At 57.2% G+C, this 25408-nt stretch overlaps 9 protein-coding genes and 1 non-coding gene across 10 annotated transcripts; 5 read left to right on the forward strand and 5 right to left on the reverse strand.

Annotated features, from left to right (window-relative positions):
• Window positions 1-1726: 1726 nt before the first annotated feature.
• On the reverse strand, window positions 1727-2503 carry SPBR_03837 (uncharacterized protein; the record flags this gene model as incomplete). The annotated part of the gene is made up of 1 exon (XM_040762127.1): window positions 1727-2503. The coding sequence occupies one exon, from the start codon at window positions 2501-2503 to the stop codon at window positions 1727-1729; it is 777 nt and encodes a 258-aa protein (XP_040622899.1).
• A 475-nt stretch (window positions 2504-2978) lies between these two features.
• Window positions 2979-4693, reverse strand: SPBR_03685 (uncharacterized protein; the record flags this gene model as incomplete). Its single annotated transcript, XM_040761975.1, has 2 exons — window positions 2979-4116; window positions 4176-4693. The coding sequence occupies 2 exons, from the start codon at window positions 4691-4693 to the stop codon at window positions 2979-2981; spliced, it is 1656 nt and encodes a 551-aa protein (XP_040622900.1).
• A 903-nt stretch (window positions 4694-5596) lies between these two features.
• SPBR_03660 (arylsulfatase) lies at window positions 5597-7477 on the forward strand (the record flags this gene model as incomplete). Its single annotated transcript, XM_040761950.1, has 1 exon — window positions 5597-7477. The coding sequence occupies one exon, from the start codon at window positions 5597-5599 to the stop codon at window positions 7475-7477; it is 1881 nt and encodes a 626-aa protein (XP_040622901.1).
• A 106-nt stretch (window positions 7478-7583) lies between these two features.
• SPBR_09231 (uncharacterized protein) lies at window positions 7584-10216 on the reverse strand (the record flags this gene model as incomplete). The annotated part of the gene is made up of 2 exons (XM_040767357.1): window positions 7584-9953; window positions 10022-10216. The coding sequence occupies 2 exons, from the start codon at window positions 10214-10216 to the stop codon at window positions 7584-7586; spliced, it is 2565 nt and encodes an 854-aa protein (XP_040622902.1).
• Window positions 10217-12881: 2665 nt separating this feature from the next.
• SPBR_03874 (uncharacterized protein) lies at window positions 12882-13193 on the forward strand (the record flags this gene model as incomplete). The annotated part of the gene is made up of 1 exon (XM_040762164.1): window positions 12882-13193. One exon carries the CDS (start codon window positions 12882-12884, stop codon window positions 13191-13193), a length of 312 nt encoding a protein of 103 aa, XP_040622903.1.
• Window positions 13194-13957: 764 nt separating this feature from the next.
• Window positions 13958-17260, reverse strand: SPBR_03580 (beta-galactosidase; the record flags this gene model as incomplete). The annotated part of the gene is made up of 1 exon (XM_040761871.1): window positions 13958-17260. One exon carries the CDS (start codon window positions 17258-17260, stop codon window positions 13958-13960), a length of 3303 nt encoding a protein of 1100 aa, XP_040622904.1.
• Window positions 17261-17677: 417 nt separating this feature from the next.
• Window positions 17678-17772, forward strand: SPBR_09465. The gene has a single exon. It is a non-coding gene; the product is annotated as a tRNA-Phe (tRNA).
• A 1305-nt stretch (window positions 17773-19077) lies between these two features.
• SPBR_03842 (uncharacterized protein) lies at window positions 19078-19833 on the reverse strand (the record flags this gene model as incomplete). Its single annotated transcript, XM_040762132.1, has 1 exon — window positions 19078-19833. One exon carries the CDS (start codon window positions 19831-19833, stop codon window positions 19078-19080), a length of 756 nt encoding a protein of 251 aa, XP_040622905.1.
• A 1652-nt stretch (window positions 19834-21485) lies between these two features.
• On the forward strand, window positions 21486-21909 carry SPBR_03870 (uncharacterized protein; the record flags this gene model as incomplete). The annotated part of the gene is made up of 2 exons (XM_040762160.1): window positions 21486-21805; window positions 21870-21909. 2 exons carry the CDS (start codon window positions 21486-21488, stop codon window positions 21907-21909), a joined length of 360 nt encoding a protein of 119 aa, XP_040622906.1.
• A 1711-nt stretch (window positions 21910-23620) lies between these two features.
• Window positions 23621-24826, forward strand: SPBR_03773 (uncharacterized protein; the record flags this gene model as incomplete). Its single annotated transcript, XM_040762063.1, has 1 exon — window positions 23621-24826. The coding sequence occupies one exon, from the start codon at window positions 23621-23623 to the stop codon at window positions 24824-24826; it is 1206 nt and encodes a 401-aa protein (XP_040622907.1).
• Window positions 24827-25408: the final 582 nt, after the last annotated feature.

A 25408-nucleotide genomic window follows, 5' to 3' on the forward strand; every position in this document is an offset into this window, starting at 1 on the left:
GCCAATGAATGATGCAGCAGCCAACACATGGGTACGTAAACGAAGCAACAGCAGACAAGACTGGAAAATGTGACAATCTCACTGCCTACTGTAGCGCGTAAACTGTTCTAGCTCAAACGTCATGAGAAACAGACATGCAGGTTGCTGCTATCCGTCCTTTTGGGTCGGCTCGCGGGAGTCGGGTGTCGGCGGACATTGAACAAGGTCTACGGGAGACCTGCGATTGGTTAATGCAAGTCAATGTTGTGAATGAGTCCCACTCGGGTCATCTTCCTATCCCCCAGAAAACGTTGCACGTCGTACCTCAACTCTCTCCCCACTTTAGCTCCCACTTGGTGAAGACGTCAGTTGGCCGTAAATTGCGTTTTAAGCTTTAGCTCTCCACTGTTACCCGTAAGGGCAGTGACAGCTTTGCCACCAGAGGAAAGCAGTATGACTTGCGACTTGCACGTCCCAATGCTATTTGGGTCAGACCAAGTTCCACGATAACTCGCGGCGATGATATCTTCAAATAATACGACTAGTATCAGTCACCTATACGTATGAGGCTCCAGCAGGACACCACGTATATATCAAAGGTCACATGATCTCGCAATTACAGGTAGAGAAACGCATGATTCCCACGTCGTGTATCCTCGCATTGGCTGGGCGTAACTATTCTGTAAACAAACAACCACCCAGCTTGGCTATATACGATCGCCTTGTATTCACAATACCCTATTTGATTCATTTCAGCCCACTATTTATCACTTGATGCATTTCATGCATTCTTAGGCGCCTTACTGCCACTGCAAAAGTGTGTCTGCTGCCAGTCAACATAAGCGGCCCGTTTGAACGGCCAACATGGAGGCGTACCAGCGACCCATATCAACGGCCCATACCAACGGCCCATACCAACGTCCCATGTAATTTGTTGGACATTATGCCAGAAATTATGAAAAGGCGACTAGCCTTCAGTAATTAAACCAAGGCGATGTTTGCAAGGCGCACTTTGCCCTCGACACGTTTGGCAGTCTGTGTGTATCTCGAGCAGCCATCATCTGTGATGTTTTTCCAGGCGTAGGCGACAAGGCTGCATCCATCTCTGGACTTCAAGATGGACGTAGGAGAGGCCTCATTGTAGGACATTTTGAAAAAGTATTTAAACCGGCTTCGTCTGCCCTGTGTTGATGTTAATGTCTTCTTCTCTTCATCCATCAACAGCATCTAACTACAAAGTGTCAAAACATTATCGAGTCTCAAAACAAGCTTCTCTGAACAATCTTGAACAATTTTCTCCAAATAATCTACTCGGAACAGCCCTCAGAACAAGCCATTAGCTAAGACATCTCACAGTCAATACGTCCTGCTGGCAACGAGCTTCGACTGACCCGTCTTGGAAATACAGGCACGGGATACGATCAACATGCCGAGCGAGATCATCAAATGTCCCGGCGGCTGCGGCATGGACATTTCGTCGACGGCACCCTATAATTCGTGTCTCACCTGTGCCGCGAAGGGAAACAAGTAAATTCACTGCCCGGACACGCTGCAGATGCACTCTCGTATGAAGACAGGTGTCGCCAGTGTGGATGGAGATTGACGGGATTCATGGGATGGATGGACAGGTGGATGGACAGATGGGATGAATGGATGGGGTCGTTGATGGATTGATGGATTGATGTGATATTTCTTCTCTCTTACTTAGATAGCTAGCTACCCCTTAGGTACATCATAATGGAGACCACTATTCCTCCTTAGCTCTGTCCACCTTCTCTAAAAGTGTGAGCAGGTGCGGCATTTCTACCTCGTCGCAGTACTCCCGCAGCCACTCGCGACCCTGATCTATGTCATCCAACTCACCCTCCAGCGGCGCGCCGGGTCCCTCGCGCGTCCAGTACGGTCGCTCGAACCACTCTGGCCAGAACCCGGCATATTCCCAGTCGACGATGGCGTTGATTTTGAGCGTCTCGGGATCGACCAGAACGTTGTACTGGCTCAGATCGTTGTGGCAGAAGACGTAGTCGCCCTTGGGGAGGTCCGTCTTGGGCCGCCAGCAGGTGTGAGTTTTCCAAAAGTCACGGTGCATGCGCAGCGGCGGACAGAGGAGAGTCTGGCTGGGCACGCCCGGTGCGTCCGAGCGGAGCGACTTGAGCGTGGCCAAGTGCACCATCAGCTCCTTTGTGACGACGTCCTTTTGCTCGGGCGTGAGGTGCACCATGCTGATGCCCGGGACAAACTCGGTGCAAAAGTAAAAGGCCCCGTCGTCCTCCATGGTGTGCCGGAAGCGAGGGATGGGAATCGAGGGGGCATGCTCCCGCAGATACTGCAGGACCGCGCCGTCGGTCGTCCATCGCTGCGGCAAGTTGGCTGGAGGCTTCCAGCCAATCGTATTTTCCATCCATTCGTGCCGGCGCAAGGTGCGCTTGACGAACGACGACCCGACATCAAAGTATTTCTTGTCCTGCGTGATGCCCGTACACTCGGGCTCGCGGTGCTTCTTCATATCCTGATGCGAAACCATTGTCTAGGAAGTCGGATAAGGTGACGTCGAAATAGGTGAAATGATGTCTATGAGAGACAACTATGAGATGATGAGATGATGAGAAGATGCGAAGATGAGATGATAGGTCGTGGGAAAGTGAGATGATGGGAATATGGGAAGATAAGGAAGACGAGAAAAGCAAGAACGGCAACACAAAAACGAGGGGACGAATAATCATGCAACACAAGATAATAGGCGCCCGTACCAGCGCGTAAATTAGGCAGGCAATATGCAGGACAGACCTAACAGGGGTGCTTGACCAATGAAACCGTCGGATCACATCCGAGTCAAACCGAACCCGGGCGGCATGCACGTTGCATTTACATTTGTTCGCGCTCAAATTCATTCATGACGATACGGAGTAGTTTGAGATGATACACATGTACATTATTCAAAAATACTCCGCTCACAATACGCTCCGCTCACAATACGGCTCCGCTCAATACTGCTCCGCTCACACAACCTCCTCCACCCGATTCTCCTCGTCCAGCTGCTGCAGCTTCCCACCGGCAGTCGTCTCCAGCGCGGTGACACGGCTGCCGGCGCCGTGGGTCTCGGCGGTCTTGAACTGGCGCGCCGGCGTGCGCGCCTGGAACAGCTCGTCGAGTTCTTCGAGCGAGCGGTCTTTGGTCTCGGGGACCCAGAGGTAGGTGGCGACGGCGCAGCCGAGCGCAATGGCGCCAAAGACCCAGCCGATGTCGGCCCCGATGTCGTTGAGAATGTAGGGGACGCAGAAGCTGACGATGAAGGCGGTGACGACGTTGAGGGCAATGCCGAGCGAGAGCGTCTTCTCGCGCAGGTCGGCGGCGCCCATCTCCGCGGCGACGGTAAAGACGAGCGGGCCCCAGGTGCCCGAGTAAAAGAAAAAGTAGAGCATGACGCCGGCGACGAGGGCACGCCCGTCGGTGCCGTCGGGGTTCTTGGCAAGGCCGACGCCGGCGACGAGGAACAAAAACACGGTCTGGGCGACGGCGCCCCAGATCAGAATGGGCCGGCGGCCGACAAAGTCGCTCGCGAGCATGCCCAGCAGGCAGCCGCCCCAGCCAATGGTGGAGGAGCCGATGTTGTAGTTGAAGGCGTTGGCGGAGAGGCCGACGGTGGCGTAGAAGCGCGGCGAGTAGCCCGAGACGAAGCCCTGGCCCAGAAACTGCTGGATGCCGAGCAGGCCGACGGCAATGGCCGACCGCCGCAGGTGGGTGCCGCGCACCATGTCGGTCCAGGGCGCTTTGCTGCCGTCGTGCTGGCTGTGCGCCGCCAGGGCCTCTTCGATGGCGTCCATCTCCAGGCGGCTCATGCCGGCGCGGACGTCGTCCTGCGGGCGGAGGCGGTCGAGGACGGCGACGGCCTCGTCCTTGCGGCCCTTGCTGAGCAGCCAGCGCGGCGAGCTGGGGATGAAAAAGGTGCCGACGAAGATCAGGACGGGGATGGCGGCCTGGAGGGCGACGGGGACGATCCAGCCGGCGCGCGTGGCGTTGGTCGAGAAGCCGCGGTTGACGCCGGCGGCAAAGATCTGGCCGAACAGGTTGAAGAGCTGGATCGACCCGACGACGGTGCCGCGCATGGCGGCGGGCACAATCTCCGACTGGTAGCCACTGTCAGGTTAGCAGACTTGGACTTGCGGCAGATGCGGCACAGCAGGACAAGCACCTACGTCGACGTCACTTCGGCAAGGCCGACACTAAAGTAGATGATGATGCGGCCGACGATGAACTGGGCAATCGACTTGGCGGTCGACTCGATGACGATGCCGACCCAGACGACGACGACCAGCGTCCAGATGGCCACCTTGTGGCCCCAGCGCTCGACGAGAAACGGCGCCACGAGCGCGCCGACCAGCTTGCCCGCAAAGGCCGTCGAGGACGTGTACGACGCGCGCGCCGGCGACAGCGCGTACTTGCCGCTGCCCGGCTTGGTCTCGGCGCCAAACTCGCGCGTGAACCCGGGGATGCTCTGCACGCCCGAGAAGCTGGTGGTCTCGTAGCCGAAGATGATGTTGATGAGCGCCGAGATCATCCAGGCCGAGAAGAGCGGCCATGTCATTTTCTGGAAGACGTAGCGGGCGGACAAGATGCTGTTGCGGGCGCGCTGGCGCGTTGTCAATGGCGGCGGCGGCGATGTCCCAGCGGCGGCGTCAGCCGGGGCGGCAGCGGGAGCGGATTCTTTCTCCATGGTGGACGTTGGTGGACTGTGAAGCAAAGGACGTGGCCGTTGACATCGACTCGGTTGGCAGGACTGCAGATCGCTTGGCGAGCATTCTTATAGCAAGTCAACGTGCATCGTACGACGACAGGGGAAAAAGGAGGCAGCCACCACGCCGTCTCCACGCATCAACACCACGTCCGATCACAACATCGACACGAGATGTGGCGTGTGCGTCGAGACCTCGTCGGTGCCGGACAGGGGTACCTCGTGCAAGGGTGGCTCGTTTGTCGTCTGCAGGGCTGTCCACATCCTCACACGTTCCTCTGCATGCGGTTGCCGTTCGAACTGTTGTCCAAAAAGGAGGGCGTGGAACAGTCGCGGTTCGTGGATGTCGCCCAAGGTCGTTACGGATTACGGCTGTCAGTTATCACTAGCGGCAGCACGCCATGCTGACCCCTGGGTCCGTTGTCGCGGCCATCGCGGCTGTCGCGGAGTTGGAGACACGGGATTGGCTCGCTGACTGCCGGCAGAGACAGCGACCCGCAACGTTGGAGTCGTAAGTGTGGATGTGTAAGTGGAGACGACAGAGCAATAAGTTGGGGTATGTTTGGAGAAGCGATCATGAAGGGGTTAAGCAGAAAGACAGAAACGAACAGACAGAGTCGATCGAGACAGTTGTGGAAACAGAGTAAAGAGTATGTGTCGTGGAATATTTTACTTTTGTTTATTTTTTATATTTTTCGTTTTTGTGTTTCCTTTATATTTTATGTTTATTTTTCTTTTAATTTTCACTTTTTATTTCAAACGTGCAATTCATATCGCTCACAAAATAAAGAAATTATTTCTTACCCTTTGCCACAATTCACCTTCCTTTAAAACGACATTACCTACGTTGCCATCTCCATTCCATCGACACCTACCAACGCCGCCATGGCCACTCCTGCCGCCGCCGCGCCTACTACAAGGCCGCCCGGCCGCCCCAACTTCCTCATCATTGTCGCCGACGACCTGGGCTTCTCAGACGTGGGCTGCTTCGGCGGCGAGATCCACACGCCCAACATTGACAAGCTGGCGGCCAGCGGCGTCCGCTGCACGGGCTTCCACGCGGCGGCGGCCTGCAGCCCGACGCGGGCCATGATCATGACGGGCACGGACCACCACATTGCCGGGCTGGGCAACCTGGTCGAGTTTACCAACTACACGGGGTGGTCGCGCTTCGACGGCGAGCCGCTGACAGACAGCGGCAAGCCGTTTGACGCGAAGCCGCAGCGCGGCATGCCCGGCTACGAGGGCTACCTCAACGAGCGGGTCGTCACCGTGGCCGAGGTGCTGCGCGACGCCGGATACCGCACGATGATGGCGGGCAAGTGGCACCTGGGGCTCAAGCCGGAGCGGTCGCCGCACGCGCGCGGGTTCCAGCGGTCGTTTGCGCTGCTGCCGGGCAGCTCGAACCACTTCAACTACCGGCCGCCGGGCGAGGTCGCGCACGGCACGCCGCAGTTTCTGGACACGAGCATCATTGCGCTGCACAGCGAGGACGGCGTGTACCAAGAGCTGGACGCGCTGCCGCCCGACTGGTACTCGAGCAACGGCTACGGCGACAAGCTGGTGGCGTACCTCGAGGAGCTGGACGCGGCGAACGCCAGCGCCGACGGCGAGAAGCAGCCTTTCTTTGCCTACCTGCCCTTCTCGGCGCCGCACTGGCCGCTGCAGGCGCCCAAGGCGCACGTCGACCACTACCGCGGCGTCTACGACAAGGGCCCGGCCGTGCTGCGCCAAGAACGGCTGGCACGCATGGCCGCCCTCGGCCTGATGGACGAGGACACCGAGGCGCACCCCGTGGTGCTGGACGACGGCAAGACGCAGGCCTGGGAGGACCTGCCGGCCGCCGAGCGCGCCCACTCGGCCCGCGCCATGGAGGCGTACGCCGGCATGGTCGAGTGCATCGACGCCAACGTCGGCAAGGTCGTGGCGCACCTCGAGGCGACGGGCCAGCTCGACAACACGCTCGTCATGTTTTTGTCGGACAACGGCGCCGAGGGCGCGGCCTACGAGGCGTATCCGCTCGTCAAGGGCCCGCTGATGAGCCACATCCGCGCGCACTACAACAACGCGCTCGACAACATCGGCGCCCGCGACAGCTTCGTCTGGTACGGCCCGCGCTGGGCCCAGGCCGCCACCGCGCCCTCGCGCCTCTTCAAGCTGTACACGACCGAGGGCGGCGTGCGCGTCCCCTGCGTCGTCAAGGGCCTCGGCGCTCAGCCGGCCGCCATCAAGCACGAGTTTGCCACCGTCATGGACATCATGCCGACCCTGCTCGACCTCGCCGGCGTCGACCACCCCGCGCCGCTCTACAACGGCCGCCCGGTCGCCGGGATGCGCGGCAAGAGCATGGCCGCCTGGCTGCGCGGCGAGGCGCCCTCCACGCACCCGCCCGACTTTGTCCAGGGCTGGGAGCTGTGCGGCCGCGCCGCCATCCGCCAGGCCGACTGGAAGGCCGTCTTCATCCCCGCGCCCAAGGGCCCCCATGCCTGGCAGCTCTACAACCTCAAGGCCGACCCGGGCGAGATCCACGACCGGGCCGCCGACGAGCCCGACCGCCTGACGGCCCTGCTGGCGCACTGGGACGCCTACGTCGCGGAGTGCGGCGTCGTGCCCCTGCACCCGGAAATGGGCGCCTACCTCGAGGCCACCGAAGAGCAGATGGAGGAGAATGCCTGGATCGAGTACGAGTACTGGAAGCCGGGCGGGCTCGAGAACAGGGAGGCCTTTTTCCGCACGCCGAAGCGTTTTCAGGACGCGAAGGCCTAGGTAACGGTCGACGTTGACTGCGAGCAGACGTACAAGCCAAATAAATAAAAATAATATATAACATACAAAATAAACAGCACATTCGTGCAATCTTGGCTTGTTGCTGCTACAGATTTCCAAAAACACTCCCGTTAAAGTCAAACCCCAAGCTCTGGTTGATCCAGTCAAACTGCGTCGGCGTCATGGAAAAGTTGAGCGTTCCGTCGCCCCACGCAGACGCCACGCCCATCTCGTTGGGGCTGTACGTTTCGTAGGGATAGTATGGTTGCGGTGGCGGCTGTACTGGCGGCTGTACCGTCGGCTGTACTGTCGGCTGTGCCGTCTGCCACGGACCATCCAGGCGCCACTCGTCTGTGCTTTCTGTCGGCAGAGCGGCCGTCGGTGCCGCCAGAACAGGCGACCGGATCGTCGAGAGGGCGGGCAGCACAGGGGAGGACGGCTGGTCGTCGCCGTCCCGCGCACCGTCTCCGTAGTGCTGGAAGAGATCGCTCTCTTTGTCGGTGGCCGTCGACGCGGCCGGCGCCAGCACGTCTCTGCGGCAGGCCAGGGCACTCTGGATGCGGCCAAACGTGCCATAGGTGCGGAGACTGGGCGAGGCGGCGCGGTCGGCGTGTCTGTGTCCGCTTGTGGCGTCTGCATCGTCGACGGCCGTCGCCTTCTCCGCCGCCCCCGTGTCCACAACGCCCACGTCGTAGCCGTGCTGCTTCGCCAGCGCGCACACCGAGTAGAACAAGTCGCGAATCGGCACCGACCGCTGTGCAATTTCTGTCCCGCACGCCACGGCGGCCGCCAGATACTGGTCGAGCAGCGGCGCCGTCACGCCGAGCAGCGCGTCCTCGTCGCGCTGCCGCTCAATCACCAGCACGCGCAGCGCCAGCGACGCGCTGATCCCCACCACCGGGTCGTGGCCCGTCGGCTGGTGCCGCATGCTCTCCTGGATGACGCGGCAGATGGCCAGCGCATGCTGCACGCGCCCCCGGCGGCAGTCGGCCAAAAAGTCGGCGGGTGGGGACGTGGACGCCGACGAGGACGAGGACGACGACAGCCGGTGCAGCGAGCGCACGTACGATCCGATGCGGTACAGGTCGCAGTAGCAGCCGTGGTACAGGCAGTGGAGCGTCACAAAACTGACCAGCTGCGACGACCGGCGCCGGTACAGCATCTCCGCCGTGAACCGCATCTCCGGCGGCAGCCGTTCCTGCCAACGGTTCAGCTGGTCTTTGTAGGCAAAGAAGAGCGAGCCCTCCGTCCAGGGCACGCCGTGTGGTGGGGCCGACGGCGGCGATGACGTGGGTGGCGTGCGCGACGCGGCGACCGACGGCAGCGACGCCGTTGTCGTCGTGGCCGCCATGGCCTCCACCACGTGCTGCTTGTTGCGCGGATGGTACGGCATCGTGTAGTCCAGGATGGCCCGCCGCATCGCCGCCAGCTGCACCAGAAACGTCGAGATGCCGAGGCGCGACTCGACCATAGACGTGGTTGGTGTCGGTGCCGGTGTATGTGACGGTGGCGCCGGCGACGGCTTTTCCTGCGCGGCCAAGCTGCTGCGCAGCGTCGGCATGTCCGTCTCCAGGCCCAGCTGAAAGGCCTGCTCGTTGCACGGCAGCCGCACCTCGATGGCGCCGGCGTCCAGGCTGGCCAGCGGCCGGCGCCCGTTCTCAATCAGGCTCTCCATGACAAAACAGCTCCAGATCAGCCGCCGCCGCGCCTCGCGCACCGTCACCGGGATCCTCTGGCCTAGGCCCTGGCCCTGGCTCTGGCTCGGCGCCGCCTGTGCAATCTCCAGGTTCAGCTGCAGGCCATGCGCCAGCCGCACCGCCAGCCCGGACAAAAACCAAGCCGCCACGTGGCTGGCCCGGTGCCACTCGAACCGCTGGAGCAGCAGCAGCGCCTGCAGCGTGGTCGTCGACGGCGGCGAGAAGAGTTCGAGCATCACCAGGCGACGGCACTCGTCGGCCCAGGCGTCGGCCCGTCGGTCGTGCGGGTCGAGGAAGCGGAGAGCAGTGGCCAGGATGACGAGGAGCAAAAAGTCGGGCACCAGGCGACTGTCAAACAGCTGCATCAGCGTCGGCGGGTGGATGAAGGAGTAAAAGCAAAAGTAGTGCGGGCCGTCAAAGTAGGCATTGATCAGGCGGCGCTGCTCCGCGACGTCGGGCAGAAGATGGCTGCTGTTGGTGCCAAACGTGCCCAGTGGCCGTTGCGGTGCAGGCATGGGTGCGTGGGATGTGTGGGATGTGTGGGATGCGCTGTGTGCTTGCGACGGGGCCAGTGGCCGCGCGCCGGGTTTGGCTCGGGAAGCCGACGCGGTCGACCGTATGGATGCTGGCGAGTTCATGTCCGCAGCGTCGACGGGTGCCTTGCCGCTCCAAGCCGGACTTCCCCGTCCAATGCCCTGGTTGGTGTTGATGCAGTCGACCATGGCCCGCTGGCATGGTGCACAAGGTCCAGTGGACGACGCTGAGGAGGTGCAGCGGATCTGAAGGTGAGCAGGCGCAAAAAAAGAAAAGGAAAGAAAGCGGTCTCACGCTCACAGGAACTTCTTACCTTGACTCGTCGACACCTCTCACAGGCCGTGTTCACCCGCGACCGGTGCGCAATCTCGCCGGCCGGGTACCATTCACAGGCAATGCCCAGGCGCGTGCAGTTGCCGCAGACACCGCGGCCTTCGTCGCACCGGACTTTCCGCCGCCGACACGTCGCACAGCCCGTCCGGCTGACACTGCGTCCAGAGCGGCGCATGGTAGAGGGGTATGTATGTCTATGTTGTTGCCGATGCGGTCGTTGGGAAATGTGAATGTATCTTACATGGGAGAATGCAGGAGATTCAACCACTGCTCTGCGTAGGTTGACGTAGGTACCAGCTGCAGGCTTGAGCCGTCACCCAGGGCAGACCTGCAAGGAGCAGCTAAATCCAGGTGAAATTTGGCAGAACAAGGAAAGGAGAGGGCTTCTAATAATACAGTACAGGGAGAAAGAGCATTTCAGGGACAACCAGAGAAAGCCAGGGACGACACGGGAGGACAATAAAGCCTGGAGACAAAGAGCACCCAGAAGGGCGCGCAGAGTCGGCCCCCAGCCCAGGTCCCCAAGCCAGTTGGGCAATCGCGTCATAGCACGTAACAGCCGCTAAAACGACAAAAGAGGGGACCTTGGACCCTATTTTAGTCCCTGTCACAGGTGAGGAGCGCCTTGTCAGATGAACGGTGGCCTCTACGCCAACCCCCGCATTCTGAAGAGCGATGCCCTTTTGGGTCACCTTCTCGTGCGCCCCATGCGGAGCAGATTGTTGGTGCAGCACATGTACATTCGTACAGCGAAGACCACTGTTGGCCAGAAGGTTGTTGTTAGCGACAGGCTCGGCAGCCTCGCACGGCCTGGCCCGCCCGCCTGCCGTGCCGAACAACAAAATTGGGCAAGAACGATCCAATGTACAGCCAGCGGGGAGGAAAAACCTAACAAGAAAGCGTACAGCAGCAGAGCAGCCAAAGAACCTTGTGCCATTTATTAAGAATGGCCCGAAGAGCAGTATCAAGCGGAAGCACACCCAAAATATCCCAGGGATAGTCAATGAAATCAGAGTGCACGCGAAAAAGCCTATTTGGGTTCACATTAGGTCTGTCTTCGACAATGAGTACAGATCACCGGACAATAGGCAATGGAAGACCAATTCCTTGTGAAGCTGTTGATTGTCGCACTATTCTTCAAGCACCGTGAATGGTGGTCCATGATGGCAAGGGTGCCATTCGACAATGGTGCAGACACGGCATCTCCTTTGTTTACATCTACAGAATGCTCTTTGGAGGGCCGACAATAGACCCCATTGTTCCCTTCTGCCCCATCCTGCCCCATTTCGCCCGCTTTCACTCATCCCCCGTAGCATCCCGACTGCTCTTTGTACGATACAATGCGGGCCGTCGATTGTGAAAACATCACAAAGAAAGCAATGTCTTTTCTGCTCGGCAGACATTCAACTGCCCACACTGCGCATATCAAGCTCCCGGTCACAGGTATTTAAGGCCACCTATCCTACCACTCCACGACGATATGTGCCACAACGACACCCCTGCAATCAATGCACGTCGCATATTCCCCCATATTTAAAATCAACGCATCCCGACGGGCATACGCAACCGTTACCGTGAAACGCAGACGAGAGCCTTCCGCTCGAGCCACCATGGACACCGCCACCCAACCCCGGCGTCGAGTGAAACACGGTCAAGGATACGCAGAAAGCGAAGGTATGACGCTCTTTCTAGAGGTGGATCGTGCGGAGGAATGCGTATACCAACACACCCTGCCGGGGCTTGTCAAGGCACGGTACAGTATCGAGCCAGATTTCGTCAATGAGCTCGTGAACAAAACGGGCGCTGCCAAAGTTGGCGCGCAGTTTATTGTCACCGACGAGCAGACACCGTACGTCCTCGGTACCCACGTTGTTGACATGCTCAAAGAGGGTGTTTACGTGAAAGGTGACAATGTGCACGAAGTCACATTCCGTGTTGACAGCGACAGCGCTGGGAAATTGGAAGTCTGGGGTCTCGCCAAAATCAAAGTCTCCGTCTTCGCGTGCGCTTCCGACAGAGACGTACAACGCCTGAAAACGATAGAACACCGTGTCGAAAGCCTTATCTTGGCCGCGGCGTTCATCGGGGTCAAGGCCTGTCCCGCCTGTGATGTGCACCTAAGGCAGGAAATGCAAGGCTGAACCCGAGAGAGTCGACAAGGGTCGAGGGCAGTTCGCGCTACACTATTTCGTTGGCAACGTGGCGAATTGGACCGCCGTGCTTTTTATTTTTTTCGATTAACGTCTTTTCTTGTGTTATCATCTGTTTGCTTGCGTCACACATTCGCGTGAGCCATCAACAAGTGCCCAGATTATTTATTTTGCGGTATGTCTCCCCTGTTTTGTTTTGTTTTGTTTGCATTCATTGGTCCACAAAGCATTCCCATTGTTCACACAGATGCACGAACACATTTACATCTGTAGATGCCAAAATGCACCAGCGTGAACAAATGGGCTTTTTATTTCGTTTTCTTTTCGCGAACAATATGGAAGTTTATTTTATCATCTAGGCTTCCTCTGTGTCTGTTCAAAATTCCAGACATTGCGAACTGCGAACATGTCGAATGTTCCCGACCGAGTATAAGATGACGACATCTTTCCGTTCTTGTAAGGACAACATGAGAGGAAAAGTTCCTCACCCGCTCCCGCCTCCACCTCCCTCGTACTCTACTCTCCTCTACCCACCACAACATTCCAAAACAAAGACAAAAAAAACATTAATAGCCTCCTAACCCTGGCAAGATGGATCCCCCTTTTTTCATACGTCGTACCTTTGGATACGACATCCAGATCCCCGAGGATTTACATGCACGTCGTTTTTTCAACCCGAGCATCTAGTGCATGCTCGCCATCCACTCGGCGATTGCCAGCCAGTACTGGCACTTCACCGTTACCGTGCAGTGTAGAGGGATGAGTGGCACATTCACCACTCTGGGTCACAAGACGCAGCTTCGCAACGAAGGCACATTGGTGGCCGGCCGCCGCGAGTGGCAAGCATATATGATTGAAGTGTGCGACCAAGAGTTCTCTTGGTCCGAGGAGGGCACGTCGACTCTTCGTGTCACGCTCGCGGCTGTTGGGCCCCTGGGAAGCGACGTCTTGGCGTGCTATGAGGTCCTGTATGATTGGCTGTCGGACGACACCGTTCATTGAACGTTCTCTACGACGCCTCATAAGCTGAACCAATCGCCAACCAGCCAGATCGTTGACGTGTTGTTATTGTTCCCGAGGATCGTTGGAGGCACCGAACGCGAGAACAGACGCCGATGAGACCTGCATCCCATCCTGACCCTGACAAACCTCATGGGACTACGGCTTTTGGAAGAGTTCTCCTGTTGGACCCCTCGCCCGCGCTCGTCCTTCCCATAGCATCTCGTTACCTTTATTGTTCCACCCTGTTTCGCATTGTTCCGCATCGTTTCTTTTATTTCTTGTCCTTCCGTGCACCGCCAACGATGAGTGCTCCGCGAAGATCAGGCGTACAATCCGCCCCAATGACTACTAACAAACCAAGCAGGCGACCCCGAAAACCGCAACCAAAAAAAGGATGAAAACAGACAAAACAATCACCAAAAAACACGAAAACGCAAAAATGAGAAGAAAAAAAAGTAAGTTTGCAGATTCTTTATGTTATCTTCCTTCTGTTGATTTTTTTGTTTTCCTGATCGTTGATTTCCTCTATTGATTTTATTTGACTTTCATCTCGAGCACCAGATTATTTTGATGTGCTATGAGATTCCTAGATAGATACTAAACCGGCCCATTCCTTCTCTCTGCTTTATTTTTTCGTTTCTTTTCTTTCTACTTCTTTCAAAATCCATCAAGTTCATTTTGACAATTCGTTCCATGATATTATACGTGACAAGTAGATGCTGACATTCTACAAGACTGCAAATAACCCTACGTAGACATCCTCCTTAGACAGTTGCCTCCAGAGCAAAGGCAAACGACACAGGTTCCACGGCCGCCAAGAGGTCGGGCCGCACGCCTGGCCCGCACGCGGCCGAGCCGACACCAGCGACACGCGCATCAAGGCGGAGCAGCACCGCATCCGCGTCTTCCTGGCCGACCAGGTCACACGGATGCGCCGCTGCGTCCAAGACCCGTGCCGAGTACGGTCCCGCGGCCCAGGAGAAGCCGGATATCGCTCGCCCCTCGTTTTCCGGCGCATCGCTCAGCGTGGAACGGAGGCGAAGATGGCCATCTTGGGCGGTCGCCGTCATCCAGTGCGTGCCCATACGGTTGCCATTCTCCTGTGGCACGTCGTACGGCACCTGCAGATCGGCAAGGCTGGCTTCGTACACCCCCACGCGCTGGCTGAGGTTCTTGTCCGGATACGACTCGCCGGGTCCCTGGCCGTACCACGCAAAGTTCTGCAGCGACTTGTTTGCGCGGACGTCGAGGCCGATGCGGGGGACGTGGTCCGGGGCGCTGCCAAAGGGCGCCAGGGCAACCGCCACAGCCAGGCCGCCGGCCGACAACGTGTAGACGGTGCGGCAGGTCCAGCCCCAGCCCAGGACAGGGGCGGCCATGACGGTCTCGATGGTGACGGTCGCAGTCTCGCCTGATATGGCGTGGTCGACCGAGACAACACGATGGAGACCGAGCGTGTCGACACCGAAGCGTTTCCAGTAGGGAACGGACAGTGGACGGTCGTTGTCTGTGGGTGCGCGCCAGAAACCGGGAGCAATTGCCGGTAGTGTGGATGCAGCGTCGGTGGACCCAAGAACGACGACACTCTTGCCACCAGAGCGTACAGTCCATGATGTGAGGCTGCCACGGACGGCACTGAACACAAGCGCGTGCGGGCCAACAGCGGCCGTGATTGTGGATCCAACGTGCTGCACCGTAGCGGTCTGAGTCGTAGCGGACAAGACGTTGGAAAGAGGCATAGTCGCCAGGTGGCTCTTCTCTGCGGTGGTCAAGTACTGTTGGAAATGGGCAACGTCCTTCCATCCGGACTCTTCCCCCTTGCGGGAGAGCAGCACGGTAAGAAGAACATCGGCGTTGTCCTTGTATGCGGAGTAGTCAATGCCGTCCAGAACGACCGTGTCCTTTCCACCGTGCGGTGCAATGTGCGGCAGCGCAAGCTCACGCGAAGCAAAGAGGACATGGCTGTGGGAGTCGCCCGACGAGAAATCCTCGATGCGGTAGGAGAGCGCCAGATGGCTCAGGTCGATGAAATCGTAGAGGTTTTGGATTGTGAGCGTCCTGTTGCCGGCGCCCGAACCGAGTGATACGCGCACGGGCTGCACCACCGTCTTGAGCTCCACGAGGCCCGGCGTGGGCTGGTGTTGGCTGTTGCACAGGCCGTCCATGACAAAGGTGCCGTCGTTGGGCTCGTCGCCAAAGTTGCCGCCGTAGGCATAGTACGCTTTGCCACCGCCGTCGTCCTTCCACAGGCCGTGGTTGGCCCACTCCCAGATGAAACCGCCCTGGACGCGCGGGTGCGTGCGGAAGAGTTCCTCGTAGTCTGCGAGGCCACCGGGGCCGTTGCCCATGGCGTGGGCGTATTCGCACAGAATAATGGGCTTCTCGTAGCGGCCCGTCTTGGGGTCGACGCCCTCGGTCTCTGCCAGCTTCGCCAGGCGCTCCACGGACGGGTACATGTACGAGTACATGTCGGCCGTCTCGGCATGGGCATCGCCCTCGTAGTGGACAGGCCGGGACGGGTCGACCGCTTTGGCGTAGTGGTACATGTTTTTGTGGTTCCGGCCATAAAAGGCCTCGTTGCCCAGAGACCAGACAATGATGGACGCGTGGTTCTTGTCGCGCTGCACCATGGCTTCCATGCGGTCGAGGTACGCAGCACGCCACGAGGGGTTGTCGGATGTGAAGGCGGCTGCCTTTGGGAAGGTCAGCTTCTTGCGCTCCTCGTAGTCCATCTCCTCGGGAATGTCGAGGGGGCGTGCCACGACGTCGTAGAATCCGTGGCACTCGAGGTCGGCCTCGTCTATGACCCAGAGGCCCAGCTCGTCGGCCAGGTCCAGGAGACGCGGGTGTGGTGGGTAATGCGAGCAGCGCAGAGCGTTGAGGTTGTACTGCTTGATCTGCAGCAGGTCGTGGCGCATAAAGTCGCCGGGAACGGCGCGGCCGTGCAGCGGGTGGTGTTCGTGGTGATTGGTGCCACGCAAGCGGAGAGACACCCCATTGACACACAGTAAGCCGTTGAGGAGCTCAACTTGACGGAAGCCCACGGTCTGATGGACAGTGTGGGGTCGGTCGTTGCCCGAAAGCGGGCGCAGCGTGAGCTCGACCCGGTACAGGTACGGCGTCTCGGCCGTCCACTTGCGTGGATTGGCCACGGGCAAGGCAATTTCGATAGTCGTGGGGGTCGCTGCAAGAGTACCAGCATGAACGTGCACGGATGTCTCGCCCACGAGGGCGCTTGCGCTTTCCTTGTCCAGCAGACGCAGGCTCAGCGTAGCAGGCTCGACGGTGCGCACGGTCACAGCACCGCGCAGCACCGCATCCGTGTACGAGGCGTCCAGGTCGGTGCGCACGAACCAGTCGTCGATGCTCGTCGTCGCCGAGAAACCAAGCAGATGCACGTCGCGGAAAATACCCGACAGCCACCACTGGTCCTGGTCCTCAATGTACGAGCCGTCGGACCACTGGTAGACCTGCACGACCAGCGTCACCTCGTGGGCGTGGGCCGCAGCAGCCACCGCCTCGGTAATGTCAAACTCGGCGGCGTTGCGCGAGCCTTGGGCGTAGCCGACCAGCGAGCCATTCACCCAGACGTGGTACGCGCTGTCCACGCCGTCGAACCGCAGACGCAGCCGCGGGCCGCCACCACCCGGGAATTGCTCCGCCCATGCAGATGGCACCGAAAACACACGCCGGTAGGTGCCTGTGGGGTTGACAGCAGGGACATAGGGCGGCGCGACGGGGATGGGGTATTGCACATTGGTGTAGTGCGGGATGCCCCAGGCGTCGCCGTGGCCACGCAGGCGGCCCTCGAGCTGCCAGTGGCCGGGGACCGTGATCGGGGACCAGCCATCCCCCGAGTCCGGCGACGACGAGCTCGCGGCTGCAGCATCAGGCGCGTTGAGCGGCGAGTCGGCGTAGTGGAACTGCCACTCGCCGTCGCTGCCATTCAGGCAAAGCGTGGCCTCGGGCGGCAGGTAGTAGGTGCGGTGCGGCAGGGCGTTGCGGCGGACGACGGCCTCGTTCTCGTAGTCGTGGCGCCCAGGCACCTCCTGTCGCGGGAGACCCATTGTGTGTGTTGGTGAAGGCGTGCGAGAATGCGATGGTGTGTAATTAGGAGACGAGGACGAGGAGGACGGGACAAGAGAAGTCATTGTTAGGGAAGGTATGGAAGGCACGGAAGGGGTCAGCATACGACGCAGACATAGTGACACGCACCGTTGGGGAAGGTACGACACGGCGACTCCCAACGGCCAAGGTCGCGTCCGACACTTGTCCCGGCAGGAGCGTCTCATAGCCTGGGAGTTGCCCAATACGGAAGCTCTCTGGCAGAAACGCCCTGAGCGGGGTATCCCTCCTGGTCAGGTCACTGGCAGCGTTTAGGGGCCACGGGGAGCGTCGGGCGAGACTTAGCGGTCAATGGCACCTGTAAGGTTTGTTAACTCCCTCTTAAACCAACGTAAAGCGCCGCACTCCAACAAAATGCAGGGGCAATGGCTCAGTTGGGAGAGCGTCAGACTGAAGTTCCACTTCTGTCATACGATTAATCTGAAGGTCCTCGGTTCGATCCCGAGTTGCCCCACATTTTTGTGTTGCGATTTATTATTTTTGTCACAGAGAGCAACGCAGAAATAATATGTAGGTATTTTTTATTGAAACATTTCGTCGTTTTTCTTTTACAATAAATGTCATATTTACTGATTAAATTTTAATTGTTTTGATTAATTGATTCCCGCTCAAAGAAATTACAACGTTCGGGCAGGTTATATCACTGCCGTTTTCTCTAACAGTGGTAACGATAATAATGATTAACTACCACTTCGTATGTTGATATACAAAGTTACATTATCAACGCTACGCTCCAAGGCTTAACCTACTACACTATATCGTCCCTAACCAACGACCCCTTCAAACTAACCCACATAACCGGCTACTACAAAGGCATCCAGTCTACCCGCTCGGCCGTCTCGTTTAACATCGACACCGTACGCACCCCCTATCTCAACGAACAACTCGTGTCGTGGCTCCGGAGACTGTCTTTGTCGAGGATTTGGTGCCTGACAAGCTCGAGGGCATTCTCATACCCGACGACCATAAAACCGGTACGCACCAGACCACAACCGAGGCCACTGTCGGCACCCATGTGGAGGATGACACAAAGGCGGTGTAAACAAAGGTGGTGTACCAAAGGTGGATGGAATATCAAAGGGAAAAAAAGGTACCGCCACTATCGAACAATGGGCAATAAAGAATAAAGAATGAGTCTACTTGAAAACAGTAGCCTTTCTTTCATGTGCATTCACTGCAGATGTCTTTCAGATCCTAGTTGCGCCGTTGATGAAACAATGCTCCCAAGGACTAGTGAACAAATCAAGTAACAAAGGCGATATCAAAGGCAACGTAAACATCTCGAGTAAATTTTTTTAAAATAATCACCGACCGTATGTACTATAGTAGAGAGTCATTATTAATTTAAATACACCAACCCGCCGTTCTCTTTCCCTTTTCACTTTTACACAATTTATTTAAACGTTTTCCGAAATAAAACGAGCCAGCACTAAACAATACGTTGTTTCGAATCATTCATCCTATCTCATCTTATTTCTCATACATTTCGCGATGCCCGCTGTTTTCTATCGCATTTTATTCTTTTTTTCTCTTCAAGAGAAGGTGGAATGGATGTTAAATCAAAAATAGCCCGTAGGGTCCGGACCCAAAAGATCGCGTTCATGCGAGGAGTCGTTGACCAGTATTCAACTGTTGACATATGGACACCGAGGGCAACAACCTCCTCAAGTACGATTACAGTCCGATTCACCACTTACAGAACAGATAATGTAGCTGGTATTGATCAGATAAACGCTTTCACAGACGCAAGCACGTCACTCTATATCTTCCTAGCAAACGCAACCGTCGCATTACCGACCATCTTGGCCGGGACGGAGGGATACCATTCTTTCAAATCGCTCACCATCAATTCATGCGTCTTTAGCACCTCCTCCTCCGTCATTTGTCCCACCACCCTGGAGCTTAGAGGCAGCTTCGTCAGGATAAAGCGGCAGGCCTCGTCATAGTCGTCAAAGGGCCAATACCCCTCCGTCTCTAGAACCTCAATCTCTTGGAACCCTGCCTTCTTTAACTGCGCCGTCACGCCGTCAACCGACGTCCACGTATTTGGTAGCCTCGGCATCACCAAGTCCGGCCGCACCTTCTTCGGGTAATACATTAGATCCACCCAGTGGCTGCTCGTCCATGCCGACATGGACAGAACCCCACCCGGCGTAAGCGTGCGCTTCATCGCCTGCAGGGCCTGCTCCGGCGCGGGGACGAAAAACACCAGAAAGCCTGCTAGCATATGGCTGACGGAGCCGTCGGAAAACGCGGCGCAATCGGTGACGTCAGTCTGCACCGTCTGGGCACGGGACCAGTACGTATTACCACTGTTGACCTCCTCCTGTTTACGCTTATTGTAGCTCTCCAGCATCTGCGCGCTCAGGTCCGCACCGACCACCGTGGCCGTTGGTGGAAGCGCAGACAGGTGGTCCTTTAGTACGGTGTCGGTGATTTGGCCCGGCCCGCAGCCCATGTCTACGACGATGGTCGCCTTGGAGAAGGGGAGTAGCTCATGGGCGCGCTTGACCATACGTGCCGCTGGGGCAACCCCCGGGCCCGCGGTGGCAAGCTTCATAAACTGACTGGAAAAGGCGTTCCATTCCGCTGATGTAATGGCTAGGGCGTATTAGTTGTTGGAAGGTTGGCATCGATCGCCTTGCGAACGGGGTGATCCGTGGACGAAAGTACTTACACCTTCCGGAAGACATGTTGCTCAAGTAATTGAAGTTTTAGACGAGACAGTTTTGTTCTTCTTTTGTCATTCTTCTTCTTGTTGCTCTCATGTTAATTTCGAGACGTAGACCCTGTCTTGGAACTCCACGGGCTGACTATTTATAAAGTAACTCGAGGCTGCCTGCTCGGGCACTTTGACCGACGGCTTACCAAAGTATCGGTCTATCTTGCGTGAGAAAGTGTATAATTTATTGAAACCCCTGTTAGTTCTGACGCTCTTCTGACCGCAGTTTTACAACCATACTATTCCATCCGGAGTGCGTACCTGTAAACATATTTGTTAAGGAAGAAAAGAGCCTCCTACCGTACACAGTGTCTGCGGAGTGTCCGTGGAGTACGGTTCCTAGTAGTATACGATATTGTAGCTCTTTTGTCAATGTGCCACCGTATCCCGACAGGGTTGTATTTTTAAAGTTCTTTAGACCATTAGGACGGACAAAGGCTGCAAAGTTGACGTGTACTAACCAAGGCCTAAGCCACACAGACACGGCTTTTTAACCACAAGGGGGCGATCGACGGTAGGCTGGTAGACAATCCGCGGGTGGGTTTAAAGGCCGGGTGGCCCGGAGAGAGGGCTATGTCGGCTCCGCCTCCTTACTGAAGATACATGTAAGATGACGAGGTGGTATGAGTTACGCTTACGGCCCCAATCGAAAGCGGGGCCCCAACGTAGTCAGAAATAAGGAGGACTGGCTAGTACGGTGACGTGCCGGTGGCTGTGGACCAGAATCATCATTATGGAAGGCTTTCCCGCAAGGATTTGGATAATACCGGCGATATGATTAGCAAAGAGTTTATTTTACTAAAAACAAGAGACGAAAACGAAAAAGAAGTTTAGTTTCCCGTAAAACTCGAGGGAATCTACTTATAGAGATTTCGCCGCCCTTAAACTGGTCCAAGTACGCGGAGGACGTTATGTGTACGAAAGCGGGTGGTAAAGGGCCTATCACAAAAAAAAAGAGGATGTGTTTGGACCACAACCACGTGGAACACAAGCCTTACAGCACTTGAGGGTCAACATCAACCAGGGCTCGAGTTGACTGTACCCGGGTCCCGATCACAAGACAAAAGCCGCCGGGAAGGCACAGGTTTTACGACTCCGGGGCCCGGCTTGGCACTTAAAAACGCAAACGGGCCGGGAAGTCAAGGGAACACGGTTGTGGTTTGGGCTGCCATCGTGGGACAGAGGACGATGTTACCAAAATAGTGCCCAAGGCGGAATAGCGCCTCGTAGGGAGGCGATTGCCGAGTACTCCTTGTGGTAACAATGGAGCATCCGAATAGAATAGCGGAACGACAGTCGATGTCGGAGTATATAAAGGGAGGCGCATTCGCAGCAATGGTTGATGATGGATGATGCCGGATCTTGGGGCGAAACAATGTTAATCTGTTCGATTCACGTTAACCTTCAAATTCACACCATCCAGCCTCTCTTTCATCACCCCAGCTATGTCCTCCTCCAAGGACTTGCCTCCGCAACTGGAGCCATTCTTCTCCGACCAGCTCACGAAGAACCAGTTCCGCACACGAGCACACCCGATACCCAAGAGCACAGACTTGACCGGCCAGGCGGCCATCGTGACGGGCTCCAACACGGGCCTCGGCCTGACCTGCTCTGGCTTTGCCACCCGTGTCGATACAGAATTGGTCCGTCATGATGTTGCCATCGTCAATGCCGGTGCTGTCACGGGCCACGAGCAGACAATCCAGGTGAACTACCTGCCGACTATGCTTCTCGGCATGTTGCTGCGGCCTGCCCTCTCAACAAAGTCAGCCGCCGGTCCGTCCAGTCGTCTCACCATCTCGACGGCCATGCTCGCCCTGACAGCCAAGTTCCCCAACAAAAATGTCGACCACTGCTGCCAACCTCTGACAACGAGTCCATCTTTGACACGTCGGACATGTATACACTCGGGCGGGCAAGACCAGCATCACGTGAACCACGTCCCACAACAAACGAGACTTGCGAAGCCTCAACGACAAAGTTGCAAAAAAAAATCGAACGTGATAGCCCTGTGGCACACTGGCCGGAGTCGACGGTCGACGGCTGTTGCCATGATTAGATGCTGATTACGAAGCGTACCAACAATTCCTATGCCCAGAGACTTTGGTTCTAGACGTCAACGGCGACACCATGGACAAAGCCTTCCTACAATCCGAAAGGCAAAGAATCACATTCGAAAAGAGCTTCCAAAATTGGTCGAATGACTTGATACTTCATCCGCCACTCGTCTGCGGCGGCACTTGGGAGGCAATGGAGGAGCTGGCTCAAAATCGTTGACAAATCACACTGAAAAGACCGTCCAAAGAGGCACAGGGGTGCATGAAGCACTTGCATACAATGAACGCATGCAACCTTCTAAGAGATTCGTGTATTGTTTAAAAGTTAAATGAGTGGGAATTATAAACTATCACAATATTGACCTTCACTTCTGGCCTGACATCAGCAACGGCCCCTCCTGTAGGTATACGTGCGCCCCGGCACACCACAGCTTCCTTATGTTCGTTTCGTTGCTGACAGATAATACGTATACAGGTGGATGCAACAAAATTAAAAACGGCCAAACAACAACTAGCACAAGCGCCTGTAGAAGTGTCGAGTGCTTTCCTCACCTGTCATAATGCCGTTTTCTGACAATAGTCAACAACAGCGTGGAGACTTTGGTCCACTGCCTTCTGCATGAATTTTGCCGGCAAAGGTGCAGCGATCTGTTTCTAGCAGAAAGCCCGCGGAACCCCGCAGAATCGCGCGATGCCGGGCAGAGAATGCAGGCTGCCAGAAGTGGGTTCTCTTTGTCTGAGGGCCCGGTATTTCGTTTCCCCTGCAAACACATCTACCGACAAGTCCCTTTGGCATTGGGCGGGTTCTCAGTCGTTTTCAAGTTTATTGATTTCCTGTTTTACCTGCATTTGTTCCACAGGTTGTTCTGCATATTTGCTGCCACGCTTCTCTCCTTTCTTCCCTCGTCTCCTTTTCTCTCTATTATTTCACACTGTTCGATTTTTGTCAGATCTCCAAGTTCCGGCGACTTTCTCTCCTTATGTATCTTGCCATACAGCGACTAGGTTTATCGGCTCATTATGTCCGAGTGTCCTGAGGAGCGATCGTTTTGTGGAGACCTAGACATGTCCCATTCCCTGGCATTGCCAGGCATACTGTTCCGTCTATGCGGGAAGCGGATTAAATAAAGCAATTCCTAACTTTGTGAACGAGTGACAACACTTCTTGTCTTTTCGTAGCATTGCCTGCCGTGGCTGGTCATGTGAGGCCACTGAACAGGAAAAAAAGATCCACGGCCGGGGACTGCTAGTCCACAACACACAGCTGAAAATAGAGTACCCGGCACGATGTAAACTAAACTGCGGGGATCTAATGCAACCATCGCCACGGCGGACAGCGTATAGTCTGGTTCCTATACAACGTGTGCCGCTCTTTTCGACGCGTGGCAACCCCTCATCCCACTCCGAGGAGGACAAACGACCATTTCCTCCTTTTCAATATCTCGACATCACGATCACCGTTAACACCACCGCCAACACCACCGTCAGCACCGAAATTACAACCACAACGACAGCACCCCAACATGGCACCTCCGTTCCGCGCCGAGCACATGGGCTCTCTGCTTCGCCCGCAGCCGCTGCTGGACGCGCGCGAAGCCGTGCGGCAGGGCCAGACGGCCGAGGCGGCGGGCTTGCCGGCGACGGAGGCCAAGGCGGTGGCCGAGGTGGTGCAGCTGCAGCGGGATCTGGGGTTCCGGGCGGTGGGCGACGGCGAGTTTGTGCGGACACGGTTCTGGGGGCTGACGTGGGACGAGTTTGACGGCACGACGCGGCTGCAGGACGCGGACGCGAGCCTGTTCCGGCTGTACCACCCGGACGTGGTGTCGCTGATTGAGCCGGGCCGCCAGGTGATGCCGGGCGACAGCGTGATTGCGGGCGGGAAGCTGCGGCACAACCCGGCCAAGTCGGTGTCCAACCTGCACGAGCTGCAGCTGATCCAGGCCAGCCTGCCCAAGGAGCACTGGGCGGACATCAAGCTGACGATGATCACGCCGGCGTGGTTCCACATGCGCTACAAGCAGGGCAAGGCGTACGCGCCGGAGGCGTACGACAGCGACGCCGCCTATTTTGCCGACGTGGCGGCCGTCTACCGGGCGGAGCTGCGGCAGCTCTACGACGCGGGGCTGCGCAACGTGCAGTTTGACGACCCCGGGCTGGCGTACTTTTGCTCGGCCGCGTTCCGCGCGGGCTGGGCCGCGGATCCGGACAACGTGGGCTCCGTGGACGATCTGCTGGACGCCTACATCCAGCTCTACAACGACGCCCTGGCCGGCCTGCCCGCCGACCTGCACACGGGCGTACACCTGTGCCGCGGCAACTTCATCGGCGGCCGCCACTTTGCCGAGGGCGCCTACGACACCATCGCCCAGAAGCTCTTCCAGACGCTCAACGTCAACACGTTCTACCTCGAGTACGACACCGCGCGCGCCGGCGGGTTCGAGCCGCTGGCGTTTCTGCCGGCCCACAAGAACGTGGTCGTCGGCGCCATCAGTACGAAGCTGCGCACGCTCGAGGATAAGGAGGAGGTCAAGGCGCGCATCCGCCAGGCGGCCGCGTTTGTGGCCAAGGGCCGCGGCCAGACGGAGCAGGAGGCGCTGCAGAGCATCGCCATCAGCCCCCAGTGCGGCTTCAGCACGCACGAGAGCGGCTACCCGCTGCGCCCGGAGGACCAGCGCGCGAAGCTGGCGCTGGTGCGGACGATTGCCGACGAGATCTGGGGAGAGCCGTAGGCTGTCAGTGTGCGTAGCCGGCATATGAACGGCTGGTAGACTGTGTTGGGTCGTCGTGCTGTGTGTACTTTCTTGTGATATTTTCTGTCAGTGGATTTGCTGTATTCAACATGAAGCCGGGGCATCAAGGCTCTTTATTTCGATTTTGTCTTGCCAGGAGTTGAACGATGATAAGCATCAAAAGGTGGGAAATACCAAAAACAGGGAGCGACATCCAGGGTTATTATTCATGGGACGAGAGACCAGGAGGAGCATAGGAATCAACTTCCACAAAACGAAGAGACGATGATGAAGAGCGAAATTACAAATGTCGCAAATAAGTTGAGACAAGAAGACCCAGCATGGTCCAAAAGGCGGATAGCCATACAAACTGTTTGAACATACATCGTCGAACTGGCGCCAGGCAACCGATGCATACTTGTTGAGTCGATTAGAAGACTGCTCCAAGGATTTTGACCACGATGATAAACAGACATTCGTCCTGCATGAGCTCTCCTGGTCTGGATGGCTTGCATGCCCATTGGGATCGGGCGCTTTATTTTTGCGGAATGTATGCACGTTATCCACGGCCACGGTATCGAA

Source organism: Sporothrix brasiliensis (genome assembly GCF_000820605.1).
Source record: "Sporothrix brasiliensis 5110 chromosome Unknown Cont14, whole genome shotgun sequence".
NCBI lineage: Eukaryota > Fungi > Ascomycota > Sordariomycetes > Ophiostomatales > Ophiostomataceae > Sporothrix > Sporothrix brasiliensis.